The sequence below is a fragment of the Pangasianodon hypophthalmus genome, chromosome 23, assembly GCF_027358585.1.
Source record: "Pangasianodon hypophthalmus isolate fPanHyp1 chromosome 23, fPanHyp1.pri, whole genome shotgun sequence".
In the NCBI taxonomy this organism is placed as follows: Eukaryota; Metazoa; Chordata; class Actinopteri; order Siluriformes; family Pangasiidae; genus Pangasianodon; species Pangasianodon hypophthalmus.
Window position 1 is genome coordinate 14,502,605 of NC_069732.1, and position 23,957 is coordinate 14,526,561.

Below are 23,957 nucleotides of genomic sequence, written 5' to 3' on the forward strand. Positions count from 1 at the left end.
ATGCAACGATAAGTACTACTAATAAAAACATGGTAAATTGATATATATGTCTTTACTGAAAGTGTTATCATTAAAAATGTGTAGGTGTAGTAGTAATAAAAACTAGCCTGTTGTGCTGTAGTGGTAGAGAGTCATGTTCAGATTCGGACTCTATGTGATCTTTTGGCACGGCAAATTGTCTATCTGGTGCCCAAAAATGGCCTGGAGTGGACTTCTGATTCCCCCACATTTATCTACTAGAGTTAGATTGAAAATGATTTGTAAATCCATATAAGGTCATCTAGTCTATTTTGAGAGAATCTCGCCTAATTTAAACATCTGGAAAAGAATTGCACTGCAACGTTATCTTCTTTGTATGCATATGGTTCAATTTCCAGTTTCATTGCTAATATTTTGATGTACTGTCTCTCAAGAATATGAGATAGCTCTCCTGGTTCATACCACAGGTATGGACTTTGTGCTTATCTGATCTGGCCCACAGCTTGATGCCTTTCTTCAGGCCAGTGCTTCTTCTTCTTCTCTGGGGCTTTTGGGTACCTGATTCTCCCATCTTCTGCAAATGAACAATGATCCATCCTTAGAATAGTCAGTAATCCATGAAGGTATCTGACTTACTGTTTACTTACTCTGTATCACAGGTGTTAAACTCAAGGCCCACTGGCCAAACATGGCCCACTGCAAGCTTGCGAAAAATAATGTTGAAACGACCTGTAGTACCTTACAACACAACATTTTCACAACAGAATTCACACCAGACCTGCAGCATAGTGACAGCTGCATTCTGCATGTGCCACTGTACAACACACACAGGCTTGCATCTCACACAGCTGATACACTGGCTAAACTTGCTGGATTTGATGCAAGTCATACCCATGTCTAAAAACTTCAAGTTCCGTTAAAGCGAAAGAATGTAAAAAATAAAAAAAACTTTACCCAGCGTAGTGTTACATAATGTGTTTAATCTAGTCTGAAATTATATTTACACTGCCTGTAGTGTAAGTAGTAATGTAAGTAAATTTACATACTTAATGTATGCTGTTTTTTCCATCAATATTTCCACAGTGACAACTAGTGGATGAATGAATTGACTAGAGTGTGCAACACCTAATATATATTAAAAACTTTTAATCATATAATAAATGTTATCACCTCATAGTGCATACAGTTGAATCACTTCATTTAGCCATTCTTTTTCCTGGAATCGCCCTATTGTATTTTCAGAGCCTACTTTACTGATGTTAATCAACAGAACATAAGATAATACATTAAAAATCAATAGCCTTATGGCCCTTCAAATAGTGATGCTGATGGGCAGAATTTGAGTTTGACACCCCTGCTCTATGTGATGGTTTTATTCAGGCTCTGGGCCACATCAGTGTGGAATTGATTGAATTTGTGAACCTACACTTTAACATTACGAAGCACTCAGCTTTTGTTCTGAAGCTGCCTTAGTATATCATTCTTGTGTTTGAGAGTTTATGATGTTGTTCTTTGGTTAGTCTGTAATGGTTTTTATTTGTCCAGATTTTTTATGTTTATCAGCAATAAGTCAAGGCAACTGGACTGGACTACTGCTTGACTCCTTTTTTGTGTGGGCTTCAGGAAAATATATGGCCTGCCGCTCCTTCATTGTGTGACTGGGCCCATTAGATGGTGGCTGCGTTCCAGAGGGGATACTGGGTCAGTGCAGGTGCTGAGGGATCGGCAGGAGTTTGCAAGCAGAAGGCGTTTGCTTAACCCTCCTATTAGGGTGGAAGAATGTTGGCTGTGGAGTAACTTGACCATCCTGACAGCATTGCTTGACACCTCAGCAATCTGTCACGGCAGTGGCGGTGCATGAACAGACAATAGCAGCTTGGCGTGCTCAGGCTCTCTTCTCAACACCATATGCTCGTGTTCTCACAGCTCTTCTTCTTTGTCTGGGTGTAAATATGGTGTCTGAAATGCAAACGTGACAGGAGTGTGGTACACGGTTTGTGGATCTTAGGAATAGCAGAAGTCTGTAGGTGAAAAAAAAGGGAAAAGCATACATAACCTAAGATTGTGACTTCTAAGCTCAGAATGCTGGAATGTAAGATTTTAGTGCATCACATGCATTCTTTTATTTAGACATCACAAAATGTTGAATGTTACAAAGAATTAAGCGTTTAAATAAAATGGCAAATGTACAGTTTTATGAGGTAACAGTAAAGTTTTGAAGGCAGCCTGCACTAGAATTATTATTATCAATTAATTCTGTTCAGAGCAGCTCCTATGGCTCTGAGACAATATAAAAACCCTCTTTCCTCAGGACAGCAAGGAACACACATTAAATTACAATATTTTAAGTATGTTAATAAATGGCATGCTATTATTTAATATGCTCCAGATGCTGTATGGCTTATCTCTAAAATTATCTGGTTTTTTTTAGGAACACATGACAGATAACTGTGTGCAGTTATTCCATGCTGCTAGTTATGAAGTACAGTGCACTAAAATGAGCCATTTCACTTTTACTATCCTTCAGCTGGGACATATTAAAACAGCATTTTCAGCTTCATAGATGAACAAAAAGAAAAACAAAAACAGGCTGTATTCTTCACTACTAGTCAAATGACACTGTGGGTGCTTTAGATTAGTTTTAAGATATTATGACTGCATCATGAATCACAACCTAAAAATACAATCCATCTGCCATGTACTCCAAATAGACAGTAAAGTCATACAAAAAACATTAATATTTTTTTTGCATATTAAAATGATACATTTGCACTGTATCCATATTTAAGCTCAGTTATGTAAAACAATGAATCAATGCATAAAACACATAAAAATGTTTCCTGTATGTAAAAATAATGGATAGTATAATTAATCTTTGCTATTCTTAGTGAAGAAAGGGCAGGCAGTAATTTCATACCGTGATGCTCAAGCTCAAAGTCATATTTTTCATCTCCTGGCCCTGGACAGTGCCTGCACTTCAAGAATTTTGGTTTTCCTTCTCTAACACATTTGATTTTGATTCACAATGGGTTTAATGAGTAATTAAACAAGGTGTATTTTACAGCAGAGAAATTTTTTACATACATTCTTACATACATTCAGCTAACTGAATTCTAACTGGGATAAGAGTTCGTATTGTACACGTGAACCCTGGCCTGTATTCTAATTGTGACTGCTAGTGATAATGCAGTTAAAGGTCATCAAAGTAATAATAGCCCATATTAATAGAATAGCCAGTAATAATAAAAACTGGACTCTGAAATAAACAAAAACAATCTGACAAAAGTACCATCAGCCAAACCCTATTTTCTAGATTCCATATCAAGCGTTTCTTTCACATTAGACATTATTTGACTTTTATAAGCTGTATGCTAGGTTTTCTTCTCTGTTTTGACAAGAATCATGTACAAAAATGTGTGTAGGTACAAGTTGTGTACTAATACAATATAATATGGGTCAGTGGTAACTGTGCAACAACGCTGTTTGCACAAAAAGTCCAAGTCAGTGGCTCATTTTTGGTTTTCGGAAATCTTTCCAGATGCTGCAAGTTCAGTGGGGTACCAAATGAGCGACAGGCTTATACGTGTGCAGTATCATCCAGCCTGCTCCTATCAAAGGTGATTTGCCTGCCTCAGCAGCTGACAGTAACCCAGCAATGGCACTCATGTTCATATCTCTGATATATAAAAATAAAAGCCAGCCAAGAATGCTCTCTTAAATCCCCAGAGAGTTAATCATCTCCTGTGATAATAATAGAAGCCGCTTCTCTTCTCTGAAGCCCTTTTTTTCCATAAAAGGTGGATTATTGCAAATGAGTGTCACACAATCCATGTGTCATACAGTACATGTAGCGTACCAAACCACTTATAAGGTGTCCTGTAATAATGAAACATCGCCTCAAATGTAACCCTTTTTAACAATGTTCCCACCTACACAGTGGGTTTGTAAAAAGGTCTACGAAAAGTCCAGAGGTCGGATCATCATGGCAGTTGCACGGAGAGAGTAACTTGGCCCTTTGAAATAGTGCCACTTGATGCCATTGAGTTTGCCAATATGTTGTCCCTGGGTGTAGTACATCCCGTTCAGGTTCGATGGGCCGCAGGCATCAAACCACCAGCCTGAAGATTAAAAGGTACAAAAGACTGAATCAGTAAATTAAATGCAGTAAATATAGGTCAATATACTGTATATCAGTATAGATCAAGGTTTTTTTTCATTACCACAAAAAATCCCACATTACTAAATCATAACAGTGTAACTTTAACAGTATTCAGTAAATTCTGAATGTAACGTAATCTCTATGTTAGTTCATTATTTACACGTTTGCAGTTTTAACAAAGAGGAACACACTGGACAGCACTGTGGTTCCTTTCATAGTTTTATTTAGGCTTTTTCTAGAATCATCACCATACTCTATGACCAAGATCATGAAGCAAGGAAGAAAATGCCTGATGAAAATTACTTTGCTTTATTCTTTCTGGTATCTCAGGAGATTCTCTTTTGTGTTTCATTATATAAACTTTGCTATAAACTTTGTCACAAATGTTTCTTTGAAAATTCCCTAGGAAAAATAAAATGAGAAAAAAAAGAGATTTGAGATTTTTTTTTTTCAATTTCGAGGTCACAAGGCAACTGCATTACCACTGCTTCACCTGAGAAATTGTTCATCAATGTGTGTCTGTTATTCAGTAGTTAGTTTATTGAGTTATTTTTCACGTGTTGGCCATACAGTGCAGTCAAACTAAACTAAAGTTAATATTTGGGTAAATTGGAATTTATAATCTCTTCTACAAATATTTTAATAAGTTTAAATGATTGATTACAAATGTTTTCTTAACATATTAGTAGTACATTACTGGATTAAAATTTGCTCACATAAAAACATAAATAATTTAAAGTGAACATTAAATAAGTAGACCTGAGACTTTAGTATATTTAGCATACTCAATTTTTTCCCTATAATTAATACATCTACAGCTACAACAATAGTTAGAATATACTATACTTGGCACCTAGTATTCTTCTCTTAGTTGCAAAAGCTAGCATATGAAAAGTATACAACTGTCCTTTTCTCCAAGTACTTTAACATATAATACAAAAAATACACTAGTGTACTTCTCTTCAAATATACTTCGACATGATAAAATATCAAAAAAATAACCTGTACATCAATCCAAACATAGTGTACATTAGTATGCTTGAAGTAAACTTAGTTAGTGTGGTAGTATGTTTGAATGAATGTGATACATTATTAACACATCAGTGTGTTGAGATCTTTACTGAGACGCAAGAGGAGACATATGTGAGATTAATGAGGTCTTTTGTCTCAGGAGAAAAGCTGAGAGACAGGAGACTTTAGGAAGTGTCGGTTTTTCCATGTGATCTCTTGTCTAGGAGAAAATAAAGAGATAATAAGGAGATCTCTTTTTAGACTTTTTGCTCCTATGTGACACGCTAAAGTCAAAACCAAAAAAAAAAAAAAAAACACTAGATCCTGTAAACTGGGAAGCTAGATTAAAAACAAGGAACCAAAAATGGTGAAACACAGCATGTAAGTACAGAAGAACAATACAGGACTGTACAAGCAGCAGAAGACAACAAGGAGTTTAAATACGGAAGTAGGGAATAAGAAAGAGGTGACACCGAAAAAGATAAAAGATAGTGTGAAAAGATGATAAAAACTAAATATGTAGGATCAGAATGGGTGTTCACATACTTGAAATGCTGTGTGGATGTGACAGTTGTTTTTCAACAAGCAAAAAAAAAATAACAAATAAAAAAGAGGTGAGCCAGGAGTACAGGACTGCATGTTTTATTTGCATGCAACATGGGAATGCAATTTTACAATACTTTTCTGTGCTGAATATTTCTACATTCTACAGCCATTGACATTGACAGCTTGCACTTATGATAATTACAGAAGTATGTGATAGGCAAAGCCAACACTTCAAAGTGTACTGACAATGCACTGAGAATATCACCCACACGTATCAGGAGAGGGAAAAAAGACTGCCTGGATAAAACAGCTGATAGAAATCTTTTCTGAATTCCTGAATAGGATGAGATGAAATAAAAAAAATCTGTGCAGTATTGCTGTCCTTGTTTTTCTTAATAGTTTCCGCTCACTAAGTTGTTTGCTTGTAGCCATGAGGGGTACAGTTCTGTCTTGAAAGCCTTTCATCTGAGTCACATTACAGTCCATTAAACTCAACTATGTTGCACCGGTCACACTCAGGACACACAGATATACAAACAAACACACACACACACACACACTTGCAGAATGTAACCACAGAATGTCCCTTGTGGCATGTATCACTTCTGTGAGAGAACTTGGCGCCTCTTCACCAGCTCAAATGCCACTTTCCTCTGTGACATTTCGCCTGACTTCCAAGAGCCAAGTATGCTGCCCTTTTATTGCCGTGGACCAATCTGGCTGAGGTCACTAACTGGATGCTAATATTCCTTGTTACCATGGTCATACATTTCAGGTATTAGATTGCATCATGGTTGTGGTTATGGCTAAGGCCAGAGCTTGATTTCCATACTAAATCAGGTGCACATAAATAAATGAGGCAATTGAATACAACCTTATGTAAGTACAGTGTACAGTGAAGTACACAAGCAAATCAAATATACCAACGTGTCCCTGTCATTTATTCCAGTACTAAGGATCAATAATAATTTTCAATATCAATATGTTTCAGATAGCCTTTAAAAATGCCTTTGACAAAAGAAAAATGTATTGAAATCATTCTCATGGCAGGATCGGAAAGCTGTCGCAAGGTTGCGATGGACTTTAACAGGAAACATGGCAAGCACATCAGACACGACACTGTTGCCAAACGTATTAACAAATTCAAAAAGACCGGAAGTGTTGCAGACCAACCGAGAAGTGGACGTCCTCGTCCACATCCACTGACGAAAGCACAACTGAAGTGGTGCTGGCTTACATAGTCCCCTGAGTATGGAGACTTTTGCGACACCCTGTATAGTAACAGAGAGTTGACAGGAAATTGTATGTTGGACATTTTACATATTCTAAGCCTGATACTAACCAGGTAAAAAAAACACTGAGGTGGGACCAAGTTATTGTTTCACAAGTCAAGTAAGTCTCAAGTCTTGCCATTCAAGTCTCAAGTCAAGACTGATAAATCCAAGTCAAGTTAAAAGTCTTTAACTTTAGGTTTTGAGTCTTAAACAAGGCATAATGTGCTCGTTACCAAAGTTAAGGCCAGAGTAATAATTAGTATAGTAAATTTATACAAATCACGCAGGCTTTTTAAAATTGGTGTTCATCACTTTCTAGACAAACTTTATAAATCAATGGAAATATATGGGTATTTGAGAGGCGCATAACTCTGACTATAAAAACTGAATATTTCAGTTCGATTTCACATGAGATGAAGTGTGTTTTCACTAAGAGTACCCGTCTATATAATGTGAAATCGAACTGAAACATTCAGTTTTTATAGTCAGAGTTATTGTCTAGAAAGTGATGAACACCAATTTTAAAAAGCCTGCATGATTTGTATAAATTTTCAAGAATACGAGATGCAAAAGCATCAACTTCAAATTTTGTTCAGCATTTGAAATTGTACCAAACAATCCCAGGGCAAAGCCAAATTGAAGTTGTTGCTTTTGCATCTTGTGTTCTTGAACAGCACGTTCTACATTGTGCAACTCTTTTGTTGTTGCAAACAACTATCTTTGTAGGCAAAGGGTACTATCTTTTTCAGCATGGCTAGTGCATAGTGTCTCTATCATCTGGGAATGAGTGGTCTTTCAACTTTGTTGTTGTCTAGTGCGAGTTGATTGGATGTCTGACTGGCTGAACGGTGACCTTGGAAATGAAGATTGATGCTGATTTGCTGAAAATGCTGTTTGTTGGGAAAAAGAATACTTGATTCACTGCACGCTTTTAAATGTATAATTTTTTAATCTTTGGTTTTGAGAATGAATCAAGTCTTTCCAAGTCAAAGGACTTTGAGTCCAAGTGGAGTCACAAGTCATTGATGTCAAAGTCAAAGTTGAGTTGCAAGTCTTCTTTAATTATGTCAAGTCCAATCGAAAGTCTGCAAATCTGTGACTCGACTCTAAGTCGAGTCCAAGTCACATGACTCAAGTCCACAATACTGAAGAAACGTGTTGTTATTTTAACTAAGAACACTGTATAACTGCTGATATAGTAAAGCTTTCTGTAAGGAGATGTTTATTCAGCATTTATGGAAGGAGTCTCCGGTGTCACCATCAGTTAGTTTTCCAACACAGAACAGTCTTTGTACTTTGTACTTTCCTCTATCTCTGCAACAAGACAAGCTACATTTTTTTGTTTTATTAACTGGTGAAGGAAGGACTATTTATAGCTGCTACAAAATAAATGATAACAAGAACTAACTTCTCTCGTTGGTGTATCATTTGTTAATGAATTAAAAATTGCAACTGTCTATTTTCTGCCTGGAATAAATTAATAAATATTAAGGTTTGTATGTTTATGATTGCTTCTGTGATACTTCCAGCTATGTTGATTAGTATAAAACTGTATTGCAAGAGGCACTGCAATAGTACATAAGTGTCAGCATTACCACTTTACCATTGGTTTCAAATTATCTACCAGGACAAAACCTTGTACATTTCTACACCATACACAGGAACTGATACATTACTGACTAAGTGGATGACGTCTTGATGGTTATTTATCCTGTGACACACTGAGCCCTTACGAGGCAGCAGATTTAATACATTAGCACAATAAAGTGAAAAGTTTGAATGACACAACGCCCGATCATTATTAGTAAAAGTGTTGCAACAAAATTGCAAAAAACATTATAGGATGACTGCTGAAAATTGTTAATATCTCATTTTATCCTTTCATGGTAGCACTGACTATATGTACACTACCATTTAACTACTATAAAATTGTGTATACAAAATGCTTAAAATGCTGACTAGATGCTGTTTTGATCGTGGTCACTCAGACACAAAGAGGCAGAGTGACTAGAAAATCAGTCAGAGGGGGTAGCTGACATAAGCACATTACTAATTCTGATTTTACCGGTCATCACCAACTTCCAGTAAAATCCTGCACAACTCAAACTGGACCAAAGAAAATGGAACAAAAAGTTTTCTCAAATGAAAACATAAACATCTTCATTTAGCAGTGGACAGTAAATTCACCACATAAGCTACATATAATAGTAATCAGCTATTAAGATAAGTTGAAAGAAGATTTAAGTATATAATAACCTCCAGTTTAGTGGTAGACACTGGTCTCTTCTTGAAACTCTCGGGCTAGTTCTCATGAAACATAAACTCAACTGTCACAAACTCAAATGCCTGATCCTGATATTAAATGTACAGCGACAAAGCCATTTAAATGCACTTGTACTTGGCTAGCTCATGAACAAATTTTGCACTTGGCTGCGCTTGTATTTTGAAAATTTTGCACTTGACTGGCTCATAAAAGGGTCTGGGAAGACAGGACCTCTCTCAAGTCCTGTGCTGTCACGTTCTGCTTAATGATGTATCCCAGCTATCTGAAAACCAAGTGCTTCCTTTGGGATAAGAAGGTCTCTTCACAGGAAGAGAGTAAAGAGTTCATGTATTCATAGAAATCCTTGGGTCTTGGCTCATGTTGACTGACTCTTCACAGCATGTGGAGGTCCACAAAGACCTCATTACTCCACACTCAAAGCATTACACACCTGCTTTGCCAGCAAGTGGTGGTCCTGTGGCTGTTTAGCCGAGGGGACAGCGCTGTGTGACTGGGAATATCCACTGTGCGGAGGTCTACATGCAGAGTTGAGGTTAAACATACTGCAACATGCCTTTTGAATTACAATATTTAGAACACTCAGTAGATTTAACAGTAAGTAAGTAGTGTTAACTTAGTCCTAGTTTAGTAGAGAATTGTTTAGGGGTGGCTGGTACGAATGTGCTCATGATATAATTCATTGCTCAAACCTAAAAGTTTTTTTTTTCAACTGTTGATAAACGTTAGATTTTAGCCACCTCATCTAAGATCAGCCATCACTGGTATTGTTTGATGTACACTCACTGTTCACTTTATTAGGAAGACCTGCATGCCTCCACATTTACGTAATTATCCAATCATTTATTATGTGGTAGCAATGTAATGCAGAAACAGCTGCAGATGCAGGTCAAGAGCCTCAGTTAATGTTCACATTGAAAAAAAAAAAAAGAGACCAGGCGATTTTCCAATCTTCAACTGTCCAGGTAAGGTGAACTTGTTCCTGGCTGACAAGAGTGGAACATAAAGTGGCCTTCTGCTGTTGTAGCCCATCCAACTCCGAGTGCATTCTGAAATGCCATTCTGCTCACCACAGGATGTTTTTCACTTTTTGCACCATCCTATGAAAACTACACAGAATAGCAGTTTCTGAAATGCTCGAACCAGCCCGTCTGGCACCAACGACCATGCCAACAACCAGGTCAAAGTCACTTAGATCACATTTATCATCTTTATGATGTCAGATGTGAACATTAACTGAAGTTCTTGACCTGTATCTGCATGGTTTTATAAATTACACTGCTACATTTATAACTGATTGGATAATTGCATAAATGTGCAGGTGTTCCTAATAAAATGAATGTTGCAAGTGCGTATTGTTCACTGAGCTGGCCACAACTATCAGCATCATGCCACGTGTCCACACTTCTGTGCACAAGTTTTTGTCAGTCCAACATTGAAAAAACCTTTGAACACAGTGACAATAAGCTTTTTGGAAAGCTTAAAGTAGCCAACTCCTGGCCACAATGAGTAGACAATATAGCAATAGCAAGAGGTCTGACTAAGACTAAGTCTAAAGCCAACTAGTAACATTGACTTTGGCCATGTACCATTTAAGTGATTTTCCATGCATAGTCTAGAACAATACAAGAGATGGGATATCTATGTCTTGGTCCAGAATATAGTGAGGTAGAGAACCATAATGAGCACTTTGAGGCGATTAATGCATGAGTGTAAACTAAGATACAATGTTAATAATGATGCTGCAAATGCCATACAAATGTTTTTTTTTTTTTTTTTTTTTCCTTACAGGACTCACTTTGTTCTTTTTTTTCTTTTTTTGTTCTTTTCCTCATTGGTCTTTGACTTTAACTCTGAGATATAATCACAAGAGCAGAAGATTCCTGTCTCTTACCTCCGGTCAACATCAAGGCGCACTTGCACATGCAGTTGTCATTGTCCATGTCTTTGGTGCTGAAGTCTGCTCCATGGATCACCAGACTGCTCTGCCTCCCTGCTGTCCCACTGTGGCTCTTTAAAGACAATCTGAAAGCAGGAGAGAAGAAACTCAGATAGTGGCAATGATGATGCAGTGAAATGCAGGATCTGAGACACTGGACACATGATCCCATTATAATTCTTCATACTAAATGTATATGCATCAAGGAAATAAAGCAGCAGGAGGGAAGGAGGAGAAATCTGACCTTTTGTACAAAGCAGTTAACATGGACAATATTACAAATTTGCTTACATTTAAATAGGAACCTAGAAATAGTGCAACATCTTGAATATTAAATATTCAAGATATTGAACATGTACTTTCTTTGTTTTAAATGTTTCAACATTTTAAAACCTTGTGTTTATTTCCAAATGTAAAAAATAATCCCAGATTTTCAATGTGGTCTCAGACTTTTGGATGTAATGTATGTAATGAACATCCAACAATGTATAGAAATGAGTTAAAATTACACTGAAGGATATATCACACACAATATTGAATGTATTTTGGTTGAACGTTGATTTTTCTGGATTACATGCAGGTTTTTGGGTGGTGTTTCCTTTGTGCCACTTTGCTGGTTCGGTTTTAACACAACTCAGTGAAAATGTACAGTGAAAATATACAACACTGCCTAACAATATGGCTAAACTTGCACTTGATAAAAGAAGCCAACACATGCATTTTGTTATATGGAAAATAAATGAAGTCCATTGTTGTGTAATCTCATACCAAAAGATGCTACAATTGTGCCAGCTCTACCCAAAGACGATTCCAGGTGTTATCAAATATGAGCGCACTTAGAACTATATCCCACACATGAGGCTGATCCTAGCTTATGGTGCCTGACGTGCGTGACTCCACGCAACATGTGCAAACTGTCCAATCTCTGTTCACATGTTACAGTGTGTCAGTGGTCGAGGTGACCACTGTTTAACAGCTTGCGTCTGTCTGTGTGACAGTGGATACACACATAAAGTGGGGCCAGTATGTACAGGGGCTGAGCAGTCTGAGCAGCACATGTGGAAGATGTAAATCAGGAGCCTTGAACACTGGTGCTGAGGGATGTGGAGAAGAAGGCAAAGGAGTACATGTGAGAGAACATCCAAACATGTTCATTAAGACCACACAGCATTATGAAGCTGATAGATGGGGTAGATAGGAGGTTGATAAAATGTTGATAAAAATACAAAAGCAAGGCTGTTTCTTTCAATAAGCAGTATATGCAGTTGCTTTGGGCTGCTGTGCCTCCAAAAGCCCTGTAAAAAATGTAGTCTGTTTTTAAAATTATTGAAATATTTTGTGAAAGATGACAGCCACAGAGTGCCACTTTTTGGTCTGAAAAGACAGAAATGTTGCACAAGTTACATAAGAGCCATGGGAAGCAAATAAAGAAAATAGCAAAAGAGATGAAACAGGCCTAAATACCACTAAATACCACTAAAATACTAACAATGAATGCTAACTACTTGGATTTAAATCTGTTTGTCCTGCTTCTTGCTTCAGCTATTGAGCTTGTTGTATGTCAAATGAATGAATTAGTGGTAAATTACAATAAGATCAGCCACAAGGCGTGTTCTTGGCATAGGCACCATTTTACCAAATCTTCAATGTATGTAAAAGCAAGCAAGCAAACAAACAAACACAAAACACCTTGTACTGTTTTCTTTGCTAAATCTTGCATTAATTTCTATGTAACCGGGACTCTTAGACTATTGGTACTAGCATGAGGATATGTTTTTCGACAAAGACATTAACCCACTCATGAAAGTTGCTACAGGTAAGAGCATCTGCCAAATGCTGTAAATGCAAATGTTGGACTACCTGCAGTCAGTGTCTGCATATCACACAGAATGGAGCACTAATACACTAGCCATATTTCAGACAGGATGTGCAATGGATGTGCATGCTTAATCACCAAATGTGCTGGGGTCAGTACTGGTCGGTCATGTCTTATATTACAAAAAAAACACTTTATGATTTATATGTTTGGTTGAACACTGAAAAAATGTTGCACTTCCTGTAACAAATTCGTGTCCTCATATTCAAAAGTACTTCTCAGCTGTTTGTATTGTCATTTATACAACTTCATTCATTAACACATCGATACTAATGGAGTACTTAAAACCACATATTTGATGCGACCTTCTCATGTTAGCGTGTTAGAATTTGTTGCTTTTGTTCTTCCAACCTCCTTGACCTCCCTCATTAAAATCCGCGTCTTGGGTATGACTTTCCTTCCCACTTATTATCCTTTCATGAGGGGCCTTTTTCTCAAAACATGAATGCTCAGGGTCAAGAAACAACATTGCAGAACCAAGCCAACAAGGAATAAGGAACACCAAGTGAAATATTCTCAGCCTCACACGATCGTGTCCTGAAATCCACCCCTCTTAATAGGAATGGACAAGAACGAATGAGTGTTATAAATCTCACTTCAGATGAGGCTTGGACATGGAATGGGAAAACTTGATTGCATTTTGGTGGTGTCGAAGGCCTGTTGTGATCCACTAAGAGGGTGGTGATGCAATGTGAGGGGTCGAGGAGCCAAACTTGTGGTTATATGGTTGTCATTGCAACCGCCAAGTGGGAGTTCTGTTTTCTTTTTTTTTTTCATTCCTAACACTTAATCGATCCAGCAGATTTCCTGGTCACAGGTTACCTGATCACTGTAAAGCCGTCCACTTCAAACAATGATCAGGACATGACATAATAGCGTGCAATGCAGAAGAATACAAATGGGCTGTTTGTTTGGAGATTTCCCTAAGCATCCTCTGCCAAAATCCTCTGAGATCCTTGTCCACATCCACATGTTGATTGCATGTCAGAAAACACTTAAGTGTTCAACTATGCAAAATGCACCTGCCAATAGTCCCCCATTTTACAAGACAGTGTACTGTGTACAAAACCAGACAGATAAATACACACAATTTCATTTTTTAACAGTTTAGGCTGTGGAGACTGCTTAGCTCTGATAAGAAGCTCAATCCAGGACACTAGGCAGTGCACACGCATACAACCAAACAGATAAACACACACCAGTTCATCTCCAATCAAGGCGCTGTGGCTTCTGCTTAATTGTGATAAGTAGACCAGAAAAAAGGAACTTCCTTCCTTCACGTCCAAGTCATTATGATTTGGTATAATGTCTCACTGCTGTTTTAACAGCTCTCACCATAGACAAGAACATCTGTGCAGCTTATAGTCTTCCTCTCCTCTCTCCCCATTCTTCACAAGCCTTTAAGCAAACCTCTGGTCAGCCACACTGAAATAATATAGAGCTCCCTGGGGCCAAGTCGCAGTCTGAAAAGCTAGATCTAATGCAAACTGAAAATAGGGTCTAATGTTCTCTACCTTTCGCAACAGAGCCCTAGGGAATGTGCCATCTGTAAAATAAAGGAATTGTGGTTTGTTAGGATTGCTTGATCACTGGATATGTGACATTTGCACAGATTAACAGCAAGCGTAACATGGTATTTTGTCCTTGTTTTTTCTGTCTGTTTTGAATCTTGTTTTAGTAGAAATAGGAAAACACTTCCCATAAAGGCAGCTGCTTGTAATATGTTTTTGACCAAACGGCACACCATGTAACAATACATTGCGCAATTGTCTTTCACATGTAAATGACAGTAATTCATGAGTATATTCACTCATTGTTTGCTTTGAATGTACGGTTGGCTGCCTCAGCTGTCCCAAATTGAGTTTACATTACATCCTGTCGCCACGAACAATGTTTTTTCCATCAGAACAAATGTAGGAGAATACACAGGAGTATCATATTATACATAGAAGCAAAGCAACCACAACACTCCATCTCATTGAGATTAATGGAGCTGTACTGTTAGCTTTTGCACTGTCCCAGTAAAGAAGAGCCACAGTGATTAATTCTCGCAAAAGGTCTCCAAAGTAGTAGCAAAATCACGTACCACATAGTGCTCCATAGATCAGGGCTCAGGTAAAGCTACTTTTTAAGATGTAGACTTCCTTTTCTTTCGCTCTTGCAAGTTTACATGTCAGAGCACATCAATATAATCATTGCAAGCATGATGGCCAACTCCTGTAGAGAATCCACAGTCAACCCTCAGTGTGCCTTTTATCTCTTTCCACCTATCCGAAGTCTTCAATATTACTGCAATACCTGAGCTGAGCCCTTAAGAGTTACCTTAACAATTATTTCAGGTGAGAGATATTACAGTACATCTCCTTGCTCCTGCTTGTGTGCATAAAAGGGCTGTATTTATTGTGCGTAGTGAGGAGTTAATACCGAATTGATGTGCATTGGTATACAAAACTCAGAAGTAAACATGGACAGGGCGGAGTTTGCCATAAACATGGGTGTGTCTCAGTTACACATGATTCTGTGAGCAATTTCTTGCACAATATCAGCTCATATAAGGGTCAGTATTAAGCCCAGCACCATTGTCTGACAGTTTGATGTAACCACAATCACACTGAAATGTATGTTTTGGGATGTAAATATGCAAAAATATAGAATACCATTTAAGGCCAATATTAAATATATAAATATGACAAGGTTAATTAATTAAATAGTATCATCCCTTTAAAGTCCATGAAAAGTTTTTTTTTTCTCACAGCACATAGGAGGAGACAGCATAATAAAAAGAAACATCTTGAGAACCAAATTTTTCATAGATAAAGTTATGAATAAAACTAATTTAAAGTGAGCTGTAAGCATCTTAGGTAAGTGCTTGGTCAGCTTATCCTTCAAACCATGGGCACTCCTTTTTTTAAAGGAGTGTGCATTAACAAAACATTGGCAGTTTATTAATTTGACAACTCAAAATAGAGTATTATAAGTGTGATATAGCCTACATCCCACTCACACATTACGGTTTTTATGATCTCATAGCTACATTAAGTTGTGTGCACAATTAACTGTTGGCACATGATATATAAAAAAAAAATACAAAATACTAGGATGTGATGGATCAAGTGTTATTTTCTAAGCTGTCAAATAATGAAGGTGAATAATGAATCCATATTGTTAAATCAAAACAAATTTGCAGTGTTTAATGTGACAACTAGGAATGTACATGCAGCTATACTGTATGTTGGCAATATTCTAGACTCCTATTATATATTTATATCAATGCTTGCTGTCTTCTAAATCTATATATCATCATATTAACCTTTTTATTTTCATTTTTATGTTGTCTTGTTTTCATGTTAGATTGCATTATATTTGACAGAAAATAAGAAAGCTATCAGCTTTCTCAGTCCACATTTATTATCCCTGATTTATTATTTTTTTAGCTTAAAGACAAGTCCTTTTGTCTAAATGTGGTGGTTTAAACACTATTTTAAAAAACCCATGTTAGGCGATGTTGCAGGTGTGAACTACACACAGGCTATTTGCGTAATCTGACAATCTGACATTGCATAATGCCACACCCAGAAAATCAATTTAGCAGCTGCATAACCTATCTCTGACTACACATAACCTTTCCTGTGTAAATACTGACGTAACTAAGTTGCCGAATATGTAATATAAGAGGAGTGGATGGACATTTGGGAGGAACGTGTTAAAAAAAAGAATAGTTGATTAAAGACACAACATGGTTCAGAGGCTCACATAAAATTGTTTCAATAAATCATTCAGGCCATAGATTCAATGTTAGATAATTTCTATGGCAGAAGGAACAAGTTGTGTCCCAGTAACAGTAACTTGATAAAAAAGATACCTTCAAAAGGATCTTTTGATTAATTTCTGCATCTTAAATGGCCTGTTAACATAAAATAGGCAGGTAGTGAAGCCTCATGAAGGCACGGGCCCATAAATCAGAGTAAGAGTGTTAATGTATGAACAGCTGCACTGTCTATTATAATCATATTTGTTATGATTTATGACAGGCAAACAAATGAATCTAGATCAGTAGACTTACTCTGAGAAGACAGTCGCCAGAGCTTACAGCTTACTCATATCATTCAGGGATCTTGTCTGCCAAGTTCTTCTCACAAATCTACATCAAATAGAGCTGAAGAGATTGTATGATTTCCCAGAGGCAAAAAAAAAGGAATTGAAGCATTTACTGGTAAGAGAACAGGGATATTAAATAAAGATGTAGCATCGGCTGTAAGTATACCCATACGGCAGGGGAGCAAGGGTTTTTTTTGCCGGGATGTGAGCAGTAGAAATAATACTGAATAACCTCAGCATATGTTCAGTCACACACTGAAGAGGATATATTTATTAAAATGATATTAAATATGTGTGTTTTTATTTCTGGCAATGAGTGCTGTTATTTAAACCCTGTGCATGTGCTGATTTTATGAAGTGGTGCACGAACGCTTGCCCACATGCACACGGACATTATCCTGACTCGTGGTGGTGGGTTTTAAGAAACGTGATGCAAGACCACACAATAGCTACACTTGGCCAAATATACAGAATTTGTCTGCAAACACAGTATTTGAGTGCAGAGGTATTTTGACTGGGTTTCGAAAATGACCAGTTATTGACCCTTGAATGTCGACAGTCTGTATGAACCTGTGCTTGTTACAAACTTGACCCAAGCATACTTCCACTCAACTATCCATAATACTTATGTTTTGGCTCTGCTATAGCCTCATATCCATTTTCTTGGATCTATGCTCTATATATATATATATATAACGGTACTCAGTGTGAGACAGCAACATAACTGATCACTGCAGCAAATACAAACATATTGTGGCATAGCTACAAAACAAATTTTGATTACTTTAGACTACTTTGGCTAAAATCCACAAAGATGATTATTGCATATGAAGAACTGAAGAAGCTTCCAGACGGTACATCTGCAGGAACGTCAGCGTATTCTCTTGGAATTTAGGTGTCACATGCACTCACAATTTTAGCCGGTTTGTGGAAAATGTCTGTAATATGATTAAACGTACATACATTTCCATCTGGCTCTTCCCTCTCTCTTTTAGCACATTTCATTTTCTCCTCCTTTGAAGTTGCTCATAACTGCATTGGTCATAACTACAATTTCCATGTACTAGCACTGTATGATTCAAGCCCTTGGTTTATTTGCTAAGAGTTTAATACATTAGTTTATGACATTCTTAAAGCCATTAGAGGTTGACCAAGAGACTGGACACATGCAGGTATGAAACAGTCCTGCCAGGTTTGCTAACTTTCCCATGCCAATTTCATGCAGGGAAATAATGCTATTGTTTTACTCTGTTAACAACAACACGCAATGTATTTAATTATGCTAACCATCTTAGACGCATCAGTGCAGTGTGCCAGCGTTCACTGGTTTGGCTGGATCAGGCTTCATAAATGGAAAGTGAAAAAGAATACACCAGGCGAATGATTGCGATTGCACAATTATAATTGCACAATTGTGCTCGCAAATATTAGCATGATTTTGTCCTGTCATCACGCTCGGAAGTTATATTTCTCATGTAAGAAACCAGGGTCACAGGAACCCCACGCTAGTATTCTAAATACCCTCAGCTTTGTGTTTTAAAGCTTTTCTTGATTGCTGACACATTGTTAGTGTACAGTGGCACATGATTTTCGGTAACCGAAGCTCAGGTTTCTTTTGCCTAGGGTACTGGCACAAAATTCTAAACACACTTTGAGTTGATGGTCATTACAAACTCCTTAAACACTTTTAAACATGTCATACAATGTTCCATCTCTAAATTTCATGCCTTAAGCATCTTACCAACAGGCAGAAATTTTAAGGAAAAATGGAATAAGGACGGAAAGCTTATCCAAAGTTTTTCAGAAGAAGTAATGCGCTCAGACGCGAATATGTACAAATTAAGTTAGAATTTTGATTAGAATTCTTATCCTACACTGTAATTTTAGCCTACTAACTATGACACAGAGTGACGTATTCAGAATGAAGTTAAGCATTTAGAGTGAGGATTTTATACTGAAATTGTGCACAGTATTCAGTATTATCTAGCGGCTTCATTAAGTTGTTGTATGCACAAGTAACCGGTAGAGCATGATATAAACAAATAAAAAGCAAGATAATAGGATCTGCTGGATCAAGTGCTATTTTCCAAGCTGCCGAATAATGATGGTGGAAGCCATATTGTTAAATTAAACCAAATTTGACCCTATTGAAAAACACATCTCTGGATTTCCTACTCAATAAAAATCTGACAACCTCAGAGGCATGACCTACATATTGGTAATTTGCATATTCTCAGCAACGCATCCAGAAAATCGACTTAAGCATGTGCTTATCCCATGTCTGAATACACTTAATTTCCCTCGTGTAAATATTATCGTAAATTTTGGACTTAATCACCAATACTGTCTGAATACTGTCCAATATGTGAGCCGGGGGGACTTTTTACATTGATGTGGCCAGTTTAATCCCAATGACTTGATTGGGGTGGTCTTCTAGGGTGGAGTAACATACTAATCTGCATCCACAGAAAATTTGTTAATGTGGCTGCCCCTATTTGTGTATGGCCTGACTAGGATCCCCATCGTACATAAAATGCACACACCTAAGCAACATTTATTTGTTGTTTCTATAAAGCTACAAAAAGTCATAACGAACATAGCAGTAGGCTACATCTTATGATGTATGCTAGCATTATGAATATAATATCATCAGCTAGTGGTGGCTAAGAACAAACTGAAGAAATTCAGTGTTATGCCTCCAAATAATGAATTTTGTTCACATAAAAAGTTTGACCAATGTTTGCTAATCTGTTTATTGTGGTCAGTGAGGCCAGGTGATGATTCTCTCGTGTTAGATAAACCTGTGAGTTCATGCACAACATTATACTTGTTGACAATCCTCTTCACTGGGCAATAAAGAAATTAACTTAAAATTCTGAGATGTTACAGTGGCTGTTCTGTTATGATTCAGTCTAGCCTATCACAGTGAGATTTACCAAGTCATTCAGTTTCACATCAGATGACATTTTGACTGGCCACCCCTTAGCTATGGCCATGCAAGCTCACCATGGTGAAGCTGTTTCTGATCAGTGTAGACTGATCCCTGTTAGCAGTTTAAATGAAGCTCTATATACTATGACACGTATGGACCTTATAACATAGCCAGCTTCAACTTCATATGCCTTCTTGTTTTCCTTGACAAACTGTACAACATTTATATTCCATGAACCAAGCAAGAGACCCACATGTCCCACACCAGCACACAGTGACTACACGGCAATAGTGTACCAGATAATGGAAAGGTTTACTATGCAACAGAAGTGCAAACATGCTCGAAGAATCATGTGAGACTCTCAGTTTTACTATATTCCCTCTTCCTTGATCCAACTAAATAATATTTCATGTCTTCACCATTTGAAAGCACCATGACTACAGTGATTAGCCTATGACCTTACTTCAAGCCATTTGGGACATGTGTAGCGGATGTATGCATGCTGTAGTAGGGGATTACCAGGAACAATCCATATCAAGCATTCCAGATGTTTTCTTTAGTATTTGAGCAGTGTTTGGCCAGAAGGATATCGGCATCACACACATCATACGTGACCAACGAGAAATGTACCAGTGGACATTTTTAGATCTTCATAAAAGTGTGATGTATATTTTGTCTCTTGAGATCACAACAAAGGACCACATGTAACACCATATGTTGCTTTAGTGAAAGTACATGGCGGACGTGTTACATTGCAAATGACTAATAGTTCACAGAGCCCCGGTACTCTTTTCTGAAATGTGTGTAATTAAACAGTAATAATTCTCCTGACATAATCCAAATAAATTTTACACACTCTGTCTTCTGAGACAAAACATTGTTTAAATCCAGTGAAGAAATTTTTAAGAGAAAAAACCTTAGATACATATGGTCATTAGCTGTAATTTATCACGCAGCAAACATGTGGCCAAGTCCTCTGATTTATTTCAGATTGTGTATGTAATTGGGCTATCATTAACTTGAGTAGTATTAATGTAAGTGAGAGTCGTTTTGTGATTTAGGTTACAGCATTAGTTTCTGCTGCTTTTCTGTGCCACAGTTCTAAACCCAAGTCATTTCCTGGACAGGTTTAAGAGGCTGGCATTCAAGCAACATTTAAGCAACTGGCAAGCCTCCACCGCTGCCTGCGATAAACAAGAAGTGTAGCACTTTGTAATACATTAAGTTTTAAATGATTATCGGAGGTTTCCAGTGTAGGTTTGTAGCCGTTCTCAGTGCACCACTGCTATTTATGGTCTGTGTATGTGTGCGTCAATGATCATAAAGCATTATAACCATAAATCTCATTCTATCTTTTTACGTTGTATGTTTAATACGCACAAACCAACAGTTTCAGATTAAAAGCTGTGAAAATACTAGAACACACTACCAGAAGTGGCAACATCTCATACAGTTTGTTTAGACCCATGGGAACGGGTTTGCTTTGGCTAACGTTCCATACAAGCAATGTGTGAGTCTGAGACCACAACAGTTTAAAAGAACAAATCTATTTATAGAGACCAGAATGCCGATTAGATTCCTGAAACTTTTTACTGGCATAGGCTGTTCATAAGCCAGGACAATGTGACACACTAAAAACCACAGCAAAGCTATATTATGATTAAATGAGCGGCGCCTGATCATGTGGGCTTGTGTGTTTAAATTGTCTTCTCAAAGTTATCATGTATAATGTTTAAATATCATGTCTATAAAAGGGAGAGATTGAGAGAAATTCATGCAGTGAAGGCTAGTTCATGCACCACTGGGGGCCACAAAAGCCCAATTCCGATTCCACTGAATTACATCGTATCTGTTTGTTCTCTCTCCAGTCTCACCAATGAAAGCTGTTTAATAATCCCATGAAGCTGGCTACTGAGGATGAGTGCAAAAAAGGAATGTAATGCTGCCATTACATTGTGAGTACGAATTCCACAATTTAGATATGACCCCGAGAGGACCACTGTGGACTATACCTGACATCTTTTTCCTACTGAGTGTTACACTTTAGACTCGATCTGATATTGCCTCAAAGTACTAGACATATGATCTGTGTTACATTCTTCTACAAACTTATTGTGAAATAATCAAATTTCCATTTAAGGTGAAAAGAGGACAGTACGTTTAAAAAAAAATACAAATTATCAGCAGCAACTTATCTAGCCGACTGACAGTCTCTGGAAGCAGTGAGGGAATATATCTGCTTTTAAGTGTTTGAACTCTTGGAATGGTTTGCTCCAAAATCTGGTCGAGCTCAAATGTCAGCCATAGACATCGATGCCTGCTGAATTTGAACCTGTTTGCTTAGATACACGGAGAGGACTAAAGACTACAAGGGCAATTTTAAAACACTTAACAGAATTCTAATACTCAATATGAGGTTCCCTTCCAATAGGGGGCTTATAAGGGCATAACTGACATTTTCAGAAATGTCTAATATTTAGACGGTCCAATTCTATGTAACATCTGTCCGAATACCTGTATAGAGAATGAAGATGTGAAGTGGGAATATACACTTTTTGTGCACAAAAAAGATGTCCGAGCACTGCCTGGAGCAATGGCATAAACAGTATTGTTAACGTAAAGAATAAGCAAAGGTTTTCGGATTGAAAGAATCAACATCAGAATAGAGCACTGCAGGATTCCAGTACCTGTACTTGTTTTTCTCACTGCCGATGTGAAAGCGGTCATACTGGGAGAAAGCCTGATGTCCATCCCAGTCAGTGAGCTCCACGCGGAGCGCGTACTGTCTCTGGCTGGTCAGCGTGTACACGAACTCGTTCCCCAGCCAGTGCTCAGCTGACACACTCCCAAAGCCCTGGAAGGGAGAATGCACCCAGGGTCAGTACAGGAATTCAGGAGGGTTACTGATGGGCCCTGGAGCAGACCATGGGAACCATAGCCCGGTCCAAGAAAGCTCAGCAATCAGCAAAAGCAAGCAACTTAATTTATCTTGTTTTCTAAGATTATAATTTGAAGGTTTAAGAAATGTTGATACATGATTGTATCAGCGCTTTATGAACCAATTTACAATAATATTTGTAAATGCAAGCCGTTTGAAGAGTAATATATACATTACTAATGCACAATGCACTGTGTACGTGCAGCAGTTCACGTCTTTCTCTGAAGTAGACATTTCGCCATGTTCACTACTGTGTCTTCATTTGGCAATTAAGCCTAATCTCTTAATATAACAGTAAGGATGCCCCTCCCAGTAGAACTTCTGAGCACTTTTCAGATGTGTACACAACTGGCTCAGCTCATTTAACTTGCTGGAACCGCTTCTGACTAGTGTCTTAATGCGCAGTAAGTTCATAGAGTAGGGAGAATCTAAACCAAAGCCCCACACAAACAAACTCTACCTGTTTATAGTGCAACAAATGAGCACCATATGGTACTGGATAACACATCATATTCTCCTATAGGCCCTCTTTTCTAAGAAATTGAATATGTAGTCCTGAGTAACCATTACATTCAGGGAAAATAAGCTGATGATATAATTTGAAATCGTGAAACGGTCAATAAGTAATCAGAATGATGTTGGAAATGAGCCGACTGTGTTTGGCAGGGGCTGCAAGTGATTTTGATAGCAAACATGAAGGAGATATTGCTGTGTTACAGACTGGTCTTTTATTAGGTGCTGGCTATTGATTTCAGCATTTCAAGGTGATTATGATGCCAGTGATTTATGATATGAGATATGCATCTGGTCTAAGGCAAGCCGTGTGTGGGTGGAATAATATTATCCCCTGAATTTTTCTTGTTGTGAGTCTGTATTTGTTGTCAAGGTGTGGGCTATGTAATTGGATTTAAAAGCCAGACATTT

At 37.6% G+C, this 23,957-nt stretch overlaps 1 protein-coding gene across 4 annotated transcripts in view; it reads right to left on the bottom strand.

Annotated features, from left to right (window-relative positions):
* Positions 1 to 2,072: 2,072 nt before the first annotated feature.
* angpt1 (angiopoietin 1) overlaps positions 2,073 to 23,957 on the bottom strand; it is a 54,526-nt gene continuing 32,641 nt past the window's right edge. For all 4 annotated transcript variants that reach the window (XM_053228436.1, XM_053228437.1, XM_053228438.1 and 1 more), the window contains 3 exons: positions 22,783 to 22,949; positions 11,145 to 11,275; positions 2,073 to 4,097 (listed from right to left, as the gene is read on the bottom strand). In XM_053228436.1, the coding sequence (XP_053084411.1) occupies positions 3,934 to 4,097; positions 11,145 to 11,275; positions 22,783 to 22,949 (462 nt within the window). In that variant the 3' untranslated portion in view covers positions 2,073 to 3,933. The remainder of the gene's footprint in view (positions 4,098 to 11,144; positions 11,276 to 22,782; positions 22,950 to 23,957) is intronic.